This window comes from Aethalodelphis obliquidens, unplaced genomic scaffold, assembly GCF_003676395.1.
Source record: "Aethalodelphis obliquidens isolate GAN/ISIS:26980383/991018 unplaced genomic scaffold, ASM367639v1 scaffold1, whole genome shotgun sequence".
In the NCBI taxonomy this organism is placed as follows: Eukaryota; Metazoa; Chordata; class Mammalia; order Artiodactyla; family Delphinidae; genus Aethalodelphis; species Aethalodelphis obliquidens.
The window spans coordinates 3,864,022-3,878,405 of record NW_020837945.1 but is presented as its reverse complement, the minus strand read 5'-3'; the positions used below and the strand labels follow the sequence as shown (position 1 = coordinate 3,878,405).

The 14,384-nt window shown below is 57.4% G+C and overlaps 1 protein-coding gene across 4 annotated transcripts in view; it reads right to left on the bottom strand.

The window, feature by feature from the left end:
* PRDM15 (PR/SET domain 15) overlaps nt 1-14,384 on the bottom strand; it is a 56,759-nt gene that overhangs the window by 4,844 nt on the left and 37,531 nt on the right. For all 4 annotated transcript variants that reach the window (XM_027091928.1, XM_027092007.1, XM_027092150.1 and 1 more), the window contains 9 exons: nt 12,839-12,936; nt 10,397-10,528; nt 9,664-9,798; nt 8,776-8,939; nt 7,807-7,886; nt 7,432-7,551; nt 4,649-4,780; nt 3,006-3,089; nt 2,457-2,632 (listed from right to left, as the gene is read on the bottom strand). In XM_027091928.1, the coding sequence (XP_026947729.1) occupies nt 2,457-2,632; nt 3,006-3,089; nt 4,649-4,780; nt 7,432-7,551; nt 7,807-7,886; nt 8,776-8,939; nt 9,664-9,798; nt 10,397-10,528; nt 12,839-12,936 (1,121 nt within the window). The remainder of the gene's footprint in view (nt 1-2,456; nt 2,633-3,005; nt 3,090-4,648; nt 4,781-7,431; nt 7,552-7,806; nt 7,887-8,775; nt 8,940-9,663; nt 9,799-10,396; nt 10,529-12,838; nt 12,937-14,384) is intronic.

Below are 14,384 nucleotides of genomic sequence, written 5' to 3'. Positions count from 1 at the left end.
GACATCATCAGCGTCCTAGTCACACGGTCTGGAAGCTCATGCCACGAAGAACAACCACGGAAGCATCTGCTGGCTTCGCTCTTATTCGGAGAGAAGACCACGCATGCAAAGCACTGTGTGTGTTTGAATTTTTTTGAATGTAACGTTCACTCAAAGCAGAGGGAAAGACCATACCTTGAAATGATAAAATCGCATCAATTCTGAAAGGTCTCCAATGTGTGAAAGCGGTTTACGCTTAACACCTTAGCCGGCCTCCACGAGACCCCTGCCCCCGAGTCTGTGCCCAGCACTGCGTGGCCCCCTGCCCCGCACCCCTGCACAGCCGGGCCCCAGGGTGGCACCCACACGGCAGCAGAGCCCTCCCTCGGCCTCACTCCATCTCTTCCTCTCTGTCTGACTTGTCTGCGTCCTACCCACCCCCCGTCTCCCACCCTAGACGGTCGGTCCAGGAGGACGGGGCGCACCCTGTCCGGCCCGTCACCAGCGCTCATCCCTGCAGGCACTTAACTGCATCTGTTTGAGAAACACAGGAGGAAATGACAGAGAAACATCAGAGGATCAACGGGGGAAGAGGCTGAAGGCTTCAGAGACAAAAGGGACTGAGAACAGAGCCCGACAGGGGAGCCCTCCGTGAGCTGGCGTCCCCTCTAGAGCGCTGTGCCGCCGGCATGGTGGGCGTGAGAGGAAGAGGTGGCCGCACAGAGGGGCTGGCTAGGAAGCGACCGTCAACCAGACGGAAGCGTCTGCCGAGCTGCTCCGCGCCCGCAAGGACTCCCGCACCCAGCAACGTGCATCACACAACCCGTCTGCAAAAACTGCTGTGCGCGGTTAGCACGTGTAGCTACAAACTCCCACACGTCACGAGCCCCCGGGGGAGCCTGCAGCGCCGGCCCTGGGCCCCGAGGCCTGGAGGGCGCCGTCTGCCGACACTGGGCAGCGGGTGGATGCTGACTCTTTGGGCTCCTGCTCTCCCAACTTTGTTTTTCTAGGTGGAAACGCTAGCTGGCCACTAGGTGGAAAAGGCCAGGAGTGAGGACAGCAAAGCAGGTGGAGCCCCAGCTCCTCGGGGTCCCCAGAGCTCAGGGTCAAGGTGACGCAGAAAAAGACGCACTTGCCACCCAAACGAGGCAGAGGGGCGTGTACAATTGCGAAAGTAACCCACGTTCACTAGAGTAAATTACTTAAAACGGAGAACAAGCGAAGCAATAACCAAAACTTCAACGCCAGGAGAAGACCACCGTGTAATGTTTCCATCCTTTCTCGTTTCGCCCACCCCATTTATATTACATACGTGAGTATCCCGTAAACACACACAACGTGAATGACATAGTGTATACACACGTGGTACACGCACGGTGTGTACGGCTTTCTTACAGCAAACACTCCCGCTTTCACTCAGGGTTCTCTGCAAACACGTCACATTCAGGCACATCACTAAACTACCACTAACTTAATCACATTACTCTTGCAGGGCGTGGAGGGGTCCAAGTAGTCATTTATATAAAACAATGGAGGGATGGTCACGCTACCCTCCAGGAGGACACGCCACGGCCGGGCGCCCGGCTCACGCCCGCCGCACAGGCATTTTGAATCTAAGAACCTCCTCTAATTCAACGGAGGAAGGATAGCACCTCTGCTGTTAAAGGCTTTCTCCTGTGTCTTAACCACAGGTGTTCGCTTTCATGAATCTCCGTGGACACACTGGGTTCTTTGTGTTCTACTCATGGAATGCATATTACCTTTAACGTTAACAGTTTCTATCTGTTAACGGTAGTAATATCTTACCACATTTTTTCCGTTTTCCCTTTGACCTACAGAAGTTCTAAATGTTATGCCGCTTAGTCAAATCGTTTGTTCGAGACTCCTCTCACCGCTTTTGCGCTTAGAAAGTTTCCACCCTTCAGTGATATAGCTATTTTCCCGTACTTTCTTCTAGCTTTGTTTTTCAGTTTACTTCTTTTTCAAAAGCATTAAATTCTTCAGTGAGCTGGACCTGCCTTTAGAACCAGCCCACGGGTGAGCCAGGGTCTATCTGCCTCAATACAGCTTCTCCCCGTCGGTCCTCAGGGCCACTTTCTAATCAGCCCCTAACACCACACGGAGGCTCCCGTCCTGAATCTTTTTTAGTTGCCCAAAGGGAGGAAAGGGGGAGGGGGAGGGGTCGTACTCCCGTCTCGCCGTAATTCCAGCGAGAATGTAATTTATAACCTCAGCAAAAAACACGTTCCAGGCTCTCCTGTTCACTCACTCGTTCAGCGCCGTTGGCGCGCAGGCGGAGGGGAGTTGCCAGGCCCGGGCCCTGCCTGGAGGAACCACGGGCCTGCGCGGGGGCAGGGATGGTGAGCCAGCGCGGCAGGGTCTCTGGGCAGGAGCCGCCACCGGGCAGAGGGCAGAGGGGCCGGGCCTGCGCGGGGAGGCGGGGGGAGGCAGGCAGAGGGTCGCCCGCCCAGGCTCACCTCGGGGTGCTTGCGCCGCATGTGTCTGCTCATGGAAGCCCTGGTGGACACCTTGGTCCCGCACAGCTGGCAGCTCTGGGCCTCTACCTTGTCGTGGGTGAGCTGCACATGCTTCTGCAGCATGTACTCGGTGACGTACTTCTTGTCGCACACGGAGCACGTCCACTGCTTGCCCACTTCCCACACGCACGGGGCAGAAGAGAAAGCATGGGTGGTGAGCGGGGTCAGCCTCTGCACGTGCGGCCAGGGTCGCCGGCCGGGTCACCCACCCAGTGGTCAGGCCGCGGGACAGGCAGCGCGGCCTCCTCCCCTCCTGGAGCCCAGTAGCTACTCCAATATCCGAAAATTCAAGTTTTGGACAATGTCCGAAAATTATGATGGGCTGACATTTTGGGGGCAAAGGGCCATCGTTAAGGCAGAACAGCACCAAAACATCTGAAAAGGCCTACCAACAGCATCACAGCCATGCCATCCCCACCGCGCACGCTCCGATGGCCTCAGCGGAGCCCGCCGGCGGGCGGCCGGCCGGTCCCCAGGTGCCCCGCTTACCCGTGTGGATGAGCTTGTGCGTCTCCATCGTGTTTCTCTCACTGAAAGTTTTTCCGCACAGTTCGCACATGAAATCTTTAATCCCTGCAGAAAAAGGCACACTTAATCTCACGTTTCACGAGTGTTTTAACTACACACAGAAGCTGTCTCGTCCTTGACACATTTCTGTATTTGCAGAAGCTGCACGGGAGGTAAATTACCAGGAGAGAGGAGACAGTAAGTGTTCATTCCCACATGCTACCGGCACACTGTGGCTTGAAAGCTACCCTATGGCTGGCACCCAGGCGAGCTCCTTCCGCAGAAGGGGTGACAAGGACAGTTTCAGCCCGAGGCCCTCAGACTGCCACAGTCTCAGCAGAATCCGATTCAATGAGCTTACTCTGCACAGCTCGCGACCAGGGAAGGCAGGGCCACGTTTACGACACGTTTAAGGCTTCCGCCCGCTTCACTCCAGTCCTGAGTGTTCAGATCAGTCACTCGGTCTGGGGTGACCACCTTGCCTGCCTGCAACCCGGCCAGGAAGCATCCAGGCATCGCACTGTTTCCCTCCCCAAACTGACAAGAAAGTGGTCCTTAGAACGCCTTTTAAATAAAGGTTTCCCCCCAAATGGAAAACTAGGTAAGTGATTTTCAGGGTCCACTCATCTTGGACTTATCTTGGCCCTGTATTCGGCGAACCCCTCGTATGCTCACTGTGGCTTTTGGAGGCCAGAGGCCACTACAGCCCAGCAGGTGCAGTGTTGTGAGACCCGAGAGGTGGTGCAGGACCCAGTCCCGGGGGAGAACGCTTCCCAGAAAAGGGGAAGTGAAACGGATGAGCTTCCCCAGGAAGAGAAGGGCAGCACACTTTTGTGAAAGCCCAGTGCCCTGGGGGCTGGCACTCCAGGGGGACCCAAAGCAGACCTGCGTGGTGGCCTGGACAGCCCTGGGGGCAGTGAGAGAGGTGGGCGCACGGGTGAGCTGGGCCAGGCAGTGGCAGGACTCAGGTGCGTTTTAGGGAGAACACGGAACCAACCAGAGGCTCCTACCAGAAACTTGAGACACAACTCCATCACCCAGGGATAACCGTCTCTCACTCCGCTGTCGATCTTAATCCTCTTATACACACACGTTCATCCACACACAAATGTTTTATAAGACAATGAACTCATTTGTTGTAGAGGCTGGTTTCTCTCCCACTGGACCACGAACGTCTGCGTAACTCAACATACGATTCCATCACTTGCAGGGGTGCACCCTCCCTCATGGTGAACACACCATAATTTAGCCACTGCCCTACTGATGGACACACCCAGACGACAGGATGACCGGCGTGTACACAGGCCCCGGGCCCTCGTCTGATGGTTTCTCCCTCACACGCTCCTGCAGGGCGACGGCTGAGTGGATGGGAAGGCGTTGAGGACAGCTAGCCGGGCGGTAACCCGAGCTCCGTGAGGGCGCACAAGGATGGAGGGCGCTTGCAGGGACCGGGAGCTTCTGAGAAACCGGCCACCTAAGCAACCCACCTCCGAGAGCTCGGTCAGGAAGCCCGGGGCGTGCTGGGAGCTAAAGGCCGCGAGGGGCAGCGGCGGCGCTTCCCCGAGCTGCGCCTGCACCGCTGGCCTGGTCCCTCCGCGAGGGCGCCGCGGCCGGGGCTGACTCACCCGTGTGCCGCTTGTAGTGCTTGAGCATGTTGACCTTCTGCGCGAACTTGCGGTGGCACTCCCTGCACTCGTACTCCTTGATGCCCTTGTGCAGTTTCATGTGGTGGCGCAGCGCGTGCTTGGTCTTCATGCCTGCGGACGGAGCGCGGCGGCTCTTCGGGGGCCCCAGCCCTGCCACGGACCCCAGCCCTGCCACAGACCCCAGCGGTGCACGCGCCCCGCCCCCTCGCCCCGGCACACACAGGTCGGGGTGAGAGCAAAGAGGGACAGGGCGCGGGGGGCTCGTCTTCGAGAGGGCCCCCTCCACCCGCGGTGAGGCGGGCCGTGTGTCCTCGGAGGCCACTTCCAGACAGCCCGTCTCGGCGGGCGCCCGCCCAGCCTGCACGGTCAGCGCTCCCAACAACAGGAGCTGCGGGTAGCCGTGCCCATCTAACCACTGTGACCCAACTGACTCAGCTGGTAGGCGGCTCCAAGTCTCCTGAAGTCCAATGTTGATCTTGGTGATGTAAGTGTTAATTAAGATTAGATACTTAAAGGTCCAAACACAGACTTTCCATCTACCTTCAGGTTAATGTAACAAAGTCAACACTGGCGGAAAGGAGCGAAATATGCTAAAACCTCCCTAACTCAGGCGCTGAAGAAGGAAAGACCCTGGTTTAGGGTTTGAATCACTGGTGGAGGGTCTTAGGCCAGGAGACCCACCAGGTGGGCAGTGCTGGACAGGAAGCGGGGCTGCAGGGTCTGTGGGCAAAGGGCGCCTGGGGGGCGGCCTTAGCATCTCATGGTGCGTGAAGTGTTTTGAACAAATCTTCCTGTGTACCCTTGGCTACTAGTGCTGTACGTGGAAACCCACCAGGCATGGCACAGGGGTCTTTGCTGCCAGGTGATGGGACTCTCATTACCTCTACAGCCTCCCATTTGAATAGGACCCGGTCAGGTCCAGAATTTGGGGGGAAAATGTAAAGTATTGATAATAATAAGCAAGGGCATTTCCTGCAACGTCACTTGGAATGATAAAAGACTGCACACCAAAAACCCCTGAAGATATAAATGAAAGGGTGTGGTTGTAGGAATCCACAGGATGGAATCCTGTCAAGGTTTTGAGAGGAAAATTAGGGCCATATTTGCCTGATATGAAAAGGTCACCACGATGGATATGGAAGTAAATAAAAAGTAAGGGATGGAAAGAACAGGTAAGCACAAGCATCTGCTTGTATGTGCCAGTGATCATAATATGAAAGTAAAATGACCACTGATAGTTTAGGATTACGGAAAATAAATACGGTAACCCAAGTGTTACACCTGCATGGTATTTAAAGTATTCAGAAGTCATGAAAGAAATCATGAAACTAAACATTAAATACACTTCAGATATAAAAATGTATATAACACAAGGTGTGCCACTGACCTCAGCGCCCACCCTGGGCGCCCCTCCCTGACCTGCCAGGGCTCACTGAACAGCACTCAGGTCTCAGGTGTGGTTGCCCCCTGCCCAGCTGGGTGGACGGCCCACCACACCTGTCTACCTACAACCCTTCCCACCTCTAACTGGCTCTAGCTCTGTGGGAAAGGGGCTGGACTTGCTGCAGCAAAGACGGGGGCTGCAGCTGGAGCTCCAGCCAGCAGGGCCAGTGCTGACATGCGTGGAAACTTCTAGAAATGTCGGTGCACAACAATCAAATGCTGCTTTTGAAGGGTATAACTGAGGTCCGAGGTGGGAATAACTTTACTTCGCATAGCCACTTGTGTCAAAAAAAATTTTTTTTTTTGGTTAGGTGCCTGGGTTACTTTTTCAATAAAACAATCTACACGCTGCACACAGTTACTCTGAAGAACAGACAAGAAGCTGTCACCTGTGCAGAGAGGGACTGGGGGCCAGGGGTGGGGGACTGTGCACTTTCTGCTTTTCTCTGCAGTTCTTTTAGCCTTCTACGTGTAATCTTATTTTATGAGTCTAACAGGGGTTTATCCAGTGAGTGGAATTACGGGGCATTTGTGTTTTCTTCGTACTTTCCTAAAAATCACATAAAGGAAGAAAGTAAAAACTTGACAGAATATTAAATTTTTTAAAAGACCCTCACAGCAAGGCAGATGAACTTGACCAGTCCCATATCTGAAGGAGGGCGGCACTGCCGCTGTCCACCACACAGAACACTGGCGGCCACTTGAAAGCACCAAAGATCTGCTGCCCCAAGTCTTCCTGACAGTTCTGGTTTGTTTTCAAACAGAAATGAGTTAAAATTTTACCATGGACTGCGATTACCTTTTTTTCCCTCATTCTACTTACTGATGTGAGAGATTTTATTAATGGACTTATTATCATTTCACTCATTTCACCTGACTCCAACAAAGGTCACAGCCATCACTGATAACAGTACTCACTGTGCACAGCTGGTCCTAGTTAGTGGTTCCAGTCGGCAGTGAGGATTTTGCACCTACACTCAGGCCACATGAGGCCCCTCAGATTATTCTGTACTTCACAGAGTTCTGTGTTGCACTGTTTCCCTACTTTTAAAACGATTTGCTCGTGCTTTGATTTCACCCCATCTCCCTGCCTGTGGACGGCTTTATTTTTCTCGCTGATCCTCTTCGGGTCTTACCTTTCTTGAGTAAATGACTGGGGTCGGGGCCCCCCCCCCCCCCCCGCCCCGTGTGGCCTGGCCGCCCCTCCTGCCAGACGGCCAGGTCCCCCCCACCTCCGTGCGCCCGCTCTCGCCTTCGCCCCTCCCTCCCCCTCCCCCCACACTGAGCACACAGCCCGGGTCCCCCCCACCTGCCCTCACCTTTCCCACACTCTGCGCACAGGTACTCTCGGATGTTGTCATGCACGCGCATGTGCTCCTTCAGCATGTCCTTCCTGGCAAAGGACTTCCCACACTGCTCGCAGGCGTGGCTTTTCACACCTACAGACAAAACAGGTCAGACTTTCACAGCAGGAGATCCGCACCCACGGTCACCACGGGACGGCAGTGACGGGAGAAGTGCGGCCCCACGCCTGCAGTTGGAGCAGTGCCCACTGAGCCCTCCTTCCCCGGTCTCCGCGGGGACCCAGAGCGGGGAGCGGTGGCAAAGACGGACAGAGAAGCGCCGGCAGAGAGGCAAGATGACCGCTGGGCAGGAAGCAGCCCGGGCCCCTGCGTCCTCCCAGGCACGGCTACCTGTGTGGATAAGTTTGTGCCGCTCCAAGTTTCCGATGCTGTTGAAGATACGCCCGCAGATCTCACATGGGTGGATGTACCTGAAACCAGGCACAGGCTCAGGACGCCCCGCACAGCCTCCCGGGGCCGTCAGCGGCCGAGTGCACCTGCCTGAGCGCCTCTATCGGCAGGTGGGGCATAAAAGGTGCTGGGCGGGGGACAAGGGACCCAGAGACTTCAGCCTCCATCTGGGCTGAATCGCCCCCCTCAAAATTCACACGTTGGTGTCCTGATTCCCAGCACTGCAGAACGCGACGGTGCTTGGAGATGGGGGTCGTCACAGAGGGGCTAAGTTAAAATTGAGGTCCTCACGACAGGCCCGAATCCAGCATGACTGGTGCCCTCATAAACAGGGACACAGAGACACGCACTGAGGGAAGGCCACGAGGACACAGGGAGAAGATGGCATCCACACGCCAAGGAGGGAGCCTGGGACAGATGCTCCCTCACGGTCACAGGAGGAAGCAGATCTGCTGCATCTAGAACGTCTGGCCTTCAGCACTGAGATAATACATTTCTGCTGTTCAAGCGGCCCAGTCGGCAGCCCGAGCAGGCTACTCGGCTCTAAGCAGGGCTGTTGCCTGACTTGCTTGGACACACAGCGCTGATTACGGGCTGTAGCCAGAAGCGGGACTGACATTCACGAAACCTAATTACTGCGGGGCAAAGGGGCTCTGGTCGTATGGAGGCAGGGCTGCAACGTGGCCCACTGTGCCGGGGATCTGGGAAGGCGTGCAACCTGGGAGAGGCCTGATGACCCACGAAGGAGCGAGGCCAGTGCCTCCCCCAGACCCGCCCAGGGCCCCCGAGGGAGGGAGAACTTGCTCTACGCTCCAGACGGCTGATTTGGGCACCTGCCTCTCTGCAAGGAAGCCAGCCCTCCCTCCGCACCACCCTAGACCAGGGAGCCCCTGCCCGGGGGGGCCTCACTTCTGCACGTTGGGGTCAGGCAGGTTCTCGCGGTGGATGACCATGTGGGCGTGGTAGGTGGCCTTCAGGGCGAAGCGCCGATGGCAGGTGCTGCAGCCATAACCCTTCTCCTTGTGCACCTCCATGATGTGCTTCAGGTACTCCTTCCCGCGGCCGAAGGTGAGCTGTGGACACGCACACTGCTCTCGTGTGCACGCAGCCCGGATCCCCGCGGCCAACGCTGCGCTGCCGCCACCCAGGCACCCTGGACGCCGGAGAGAGCCCGCTTCCCATTAGGAGAGGGGGGACTCCCGAGAGCAGGGCCAGCGGTGGGCAAAATCACGAAGCGCGGGGGGCACAGGAAGCAGACTCCGGTCCTCCTGGACCTGCCGGCAGGTCCCGCGCCCGCCCCCCCCAGCCAGCTTCCAGAACGCCCCTCCTCTCCCCCCACCTGACCCCATCTCTCCCCCAAGCCTGAAGGCCCTGACAGGTGCACGGTCAGGTGCTGTGCCGAGCCCACGGGTGCGAATGCCCAGGGAGAACGCAGGGACCTGCTGGGCCGTGGTGAACCACAGCTCCCAGGGCAGTGAAGCCGTACAGCAAAACTGCTGAAAACTCACCGCACCCCCAGCCTCTAAGCAAGGGTCCCTGCCGTGTGGGGGACAGGCGGAGGAGAGAGGAGCCCTGGCCTGCGCCCAGCTTTGTGGACACGGATCCCCACCGGTCAGCCACACAGGCACGTGTAGACCACACTGATTCTGAGACAGTGGTCCCCTGATGGCGGTGAGACCCGTATCCAACATCCCTGAGATGTGACGAGACCTGGGGCGCCTTCCGGGACATCTGTGAGGTGCCCCCCCATGCCAGAGCCCTGCAGCCCCAGGGCCGGAAGGCTGCAGGTCCAGTTACCTGACACCTTTTGCAGCTGTACTTGTGAGGCTCCGAGTCTGCGCTCTCGTCGGAAGTACCATCGTTTTCTTCCGAGGAGATCCCGATCTTGCCGATGAACTCCTCCCTCTGCTGGTCGTCCATCAGCGCGATGTCCTGGCAAACAGTCACCGCGTCCAATTTCTGACACGCTTGGCGCGAGCTTTAACCGGGGATTTGTAGGCCGGATGCAGAAACCGTGCCCTCGGGTCACCTGGGACACCCCACCCCCTGACGGTGGGGCCATCAGGCTTTGCTCACGTCCAGGCGACTGTGAACGCCAGGGCTGGAGCTGCTGGGAACAGTCACCGAGCTGGGACGTGTCTGGAGGGCGTGCTCTGCGTCCTCACATGGGCCTCGTCACCACCGACCCCTCCCTCCTTTTCCCTGGATTGGCACTTCTTCCCCCGCCCAACCTCGCAGCCATGACCCCGAATCCTCACTCCTCTCCCCACCACACCCACAAGCTCCCGTCTCACGTTCCTCAAAGGCAGGGAGGGAAGCAAATGCCTCCCGTCCCGACCCTCGACCCTCATTCTTCTCCCGGGAGGTGCCTAGCATGGAGGGGTTTTAACGCGAGCCCTGCAGGTGGGCTCCAGGAGACACGGCAAGAAGACTCCAGAGAGCTCACCGGAAGAGCGGCAAGGCGGCCACGCTGACCACGAGGGCCGGCCCCGCCCCCCCGTGCAGCCCGGGAAGGGGGACGCTAGCCCACCTTGAAGTGGACGTGGATGTGATCCCGGAGCACGTCCACGCGGAAGAACCTGCGCCCGCAGATCTCACAGGTGTACTTCTTGTCGCCGTGCGTCAGCAGGTGTTTGTTCATGTTGCTCCTGCAGGAGAACACCTGTGGGGAGGAGAGCCGGCTCGGAGAAGCCTGGGACCGTGCGTGCCCGGCCCACGGGGAGGCCGTAACCGGGCACAAAAGCGCAGCTTCCCCCCAGGGTTTGAGCTGCAGCAACTCCTCAGTGTTGGAGACACAAATAGTCACGTGGTGCTAGAATCCTGACCGTTTGACCGTTTAAATTGGTGCTTACATTATAGTACAGAATTAACCGTTGTCTAGTCTTCACCATAAACAGTATTCTGCTCAATTTCATTCAGCTCACTTAAATATTTCACTAGGATGGGGCCTACCAAGAAGGCTGTCACAGAAACAGCTGCAGTTTTCCGAAAGCGGATGTCAGAAGAGTTATGTCCTCAGTGGGTGTTCCGTATTTCATGCACAATTCACACCGCCTCCCCCAGTTTCTCAGCGCTTCCTGTCTAAAGTGATGAGTGTGGAGACTCGGTCATTCACCTAGTACTCATCCACTGGGTGTCCCCTCTGCTGCCCACAGGCCAGGTGCAGCTGTGCGTCCACCAGCAGAGCTCAGTGGACAAAACCAGCAGCAGAGATGGCCCCCAGGGCCCGCACTGATCTGAGAGAACGGCCTTCGCCCCAGTGGCCGAGTGACCTGGAGAGCAGGCCTCCTTAGAGCTCAGCCCGACCACGTGTGGTCTCAGGAAGAGAACACGCCATGAACGAAAGGGACACGGTTCACGGGGAACAGAGGCTAATGCCTTCACGGACACTGCTTTTCAAGATCTGCAGGTGACTTGCGGCCAACAGCCCTGAGACCACAGCCCAGGGAGGCTGGGCGGGAAAAGGAGTCAGCAGGGCAGGAAGATGGGCCTCCAGGGAGGGATGGAGGTTGCAGGTGTCCCCCGGCACCTGTGTTCTCCAGGCAGACGGGGCTGGAGACGGGATACTTGGAAGCAATGAAGAATTCAGTTCTAGAGACATTCAGGCTCTGGTCATCTGCTCTCTTGCTGTGGAGGAAGGAGCTCAGCCTTGTCTCCCATCGGCCACGATTTTCCACTAGTGCCACCCCGGCACGAACACTCCATCTCCAGCACCCCGAGCCATGTGCCACTGAGAGACCTTTCGCCTCTTGCCTGGCCCCTCCATGAGTGTTCAGTGAACATTTCACAGAATAAAAGGTGTCTGAACGTCAGTCACACGGCTGGCTGGTTTCACGTACACCATCTCCCAGGGACATGGAAGGGACACGGTGCCACCACTCCTCAGAGCCGGTGGTCAGTGGGCAGAATGAGCGGGACACGTGAACACGGGGCAGCCTCCACCCACCCCTGCCCGGGAGCGGCCCGGCCTGGCCACCCGGGCTCAGGCGTGTGTTCCGTTACCCCAGCTCCACTCCCCCCTCCAACCCCCAAACCCACACTAAGTCAGAGCCCCAGCGTGGAGCCCACAGGCCACGCTACCCTGCGGACCTGTTACTTTGTGGTTTGAAAAAAATCAGGAAATTTCCCATAAAAACACGGGTTTCCGTGTTCTCTTGAAAAGGTCAAAAGATCTGGCAATGCCGCCACGTGCCAGCTGGCTGGGCCGAGTCACAGCTGGCCGTCCACCGGGCCTCCACTTCTGGTGGCTGCTGTCACTCCAGGACCATGTGGCTCACGTGGGCTGCGCGTGGCTGAGAACCCGGGAGAGCCGAGTCACGGGAGGTGAGCCTAAGGGAACGAGCAACCGCCCCTCCAGCCGAGACCAGGCGTCTGTGCGCAAAGACCACCGCGATCTCACGTGGTGAGCTGACGTGGCCTGGACGGCAGCGCCCGGACACGGTTCCCTGTGCAGGGCTGACGCGGCCCGGGGCTGCTCGGATGGGGAGTGTACTGCGGACGTTTAGGGCCTGCTGAGGCGTCAACGCCCTCTGACGGCCAGCCCGACGCCCCGGACGGATCTGCTCGCTCGGGGCACTGGCATCCGTGGACTGGGCACAGAGCACACGGCTGTGGCTCCGTCAGTCTCTCACCGGGAAATGCTGCGGGGGGACCAGTGCTGGCCAGGAAAATAAACCCGGACATCCCGTCTCCGCCAGAGGCATGTGGCTCGGGGCGCTGGAGGTGGAGTGTTCGTGCCGGGGTGGCACTAGTGGAAAATCGTGGCCGAAGGGAGACAAGGCTGAGCTCCTTCCTCCACAGCAGGAGAGCAGATGACCAGAGCACCAAGTGAGGGGACGCCGCGGCTCGGGACACCAAGTACCCACTCGATCTTAACCTTCCCCCGCCCCCGCCACACGCAGTGCATAGGGCTCTGAGCCTTCCCGTAAGAAAAGGTGAGCTGTGTCCGGGCCCCGGCCCCAGCCTGCGTTACCTTGCCGCACACCGGGCACCCCGAAGGCTCCTTCCTGTAGCGCACCAGGTTCTCGGCACCGCCGGCCTCCGCGTCTTCCCTCTTCACCCGCCGCACTCCTGAAATGCCCCGCCCCCCGGCCGAGAGAGTCAGTACACAGGAGACCTTCCCGCATCAGCCAGGGTCACCTCCAGCTGATGGAGGACAGGGCTGCCCACGGGTGGGACAAAGGAGCGAGCGGGGTCACTCGTCCATGACGCACCGGCGCTCCGACACGCGACCCGGGAGGGAGGGCAGGCGGCCCGCACCACCGACTCCGGAACCCGGGCCGCACCTGAAACATGGAAATCCAAGGGCAGCAAGTGTCTTGAGCTTTCCACGCAGAGGAGTCAGAATGAGCTACTGGTAAGGGAGGTATCTGTGCTCAATCTGAAGCTCAAGGGAAAGGTGGGGTTCTCAGAGGCGTCTGTACGTAGGAGGGCATTCTTATTAAAAAGATACTAATATTCATCCTTCAAATTAAATCAGCCCAGTAAGGATCAAGGTAAAAAGTCAGAAAATAATAAATTTCTATGGTTTTAAGGCAAAAGTGATCATAATTGGGATCGAAACAGACTTAGAAGTTCTCAGGAAACAGGGAATCTCTGAATAAAAGAAAGAGAGAAGTTCCTTCCCACGGTCTCTCTCTACACTACTGACCCGTCCTTCTGGGACATTCCTGCACAGCTGGGCTCAAGAACGGCCAGCTCGCTGGCCTGGAGACAAGTACGTGACTCCCCAAAAAGCCCCCAGCGGCGTAAAGCACACAGGTCTGTACTGGGCGTGGATTACGCTTCAGTGTAGAGGGAAAAACCATGGAACGGCCACACAGCATTCGCTCATTCCCGAGGAAAATGATCTGAGTGCGTCAGCTGTAAAATGTTGTAAGATACAGTTGTAAGATGCAACCCACGTATCTGTCGATCAGGAAACACCTGACTTCCGGCAGTAATGGCGGCACTTCTGGGCCCGCCTGGGGCTTTATCATCAGGGTCCAGTTCAACCAGCCCAGCAGGTCGGCACAATGGCCGTCCCCACAACACAGGTGAGGACACTGAGCCCCAGCAGCATGACCAAGGCCACCCGGCCACTAAGTGGACACCAGGCGCTAAGTGCAGCACTGGATCACAGAGGGAAGGGGGTGGAGGTTATGAACCCACGTGAAGAAGGGCCAGGTAAAAAGGCAGAGTGCAAAGGTGATGCAGGACGTGACCTGACTCCAGGCTTGTTTTAAAAGCCATGAAGACACGTGTACATGCACAGCTGCATGCAATGGTCAGACTTCGCGTACAACTTCGTTTCCTGACCCTTTTCCCCCGACAAGCGTATACTTCATTTACAATTCTTTGTAAAATGATTTTTTTTTCAAACTTTTATAACAAGGTGCTCTGGTCAGTGAGTGCTTCTTACAGAGGCTGGTCAGCAAGAGGGCAGTGGGTTTTAGGGTAAAAAACTAAAATGTCAAGATCACTAAAACTAAAATGCTATTTTGAAAGAGGGTCTGTCTGAGCAGAGGGTCTTTGAGAAA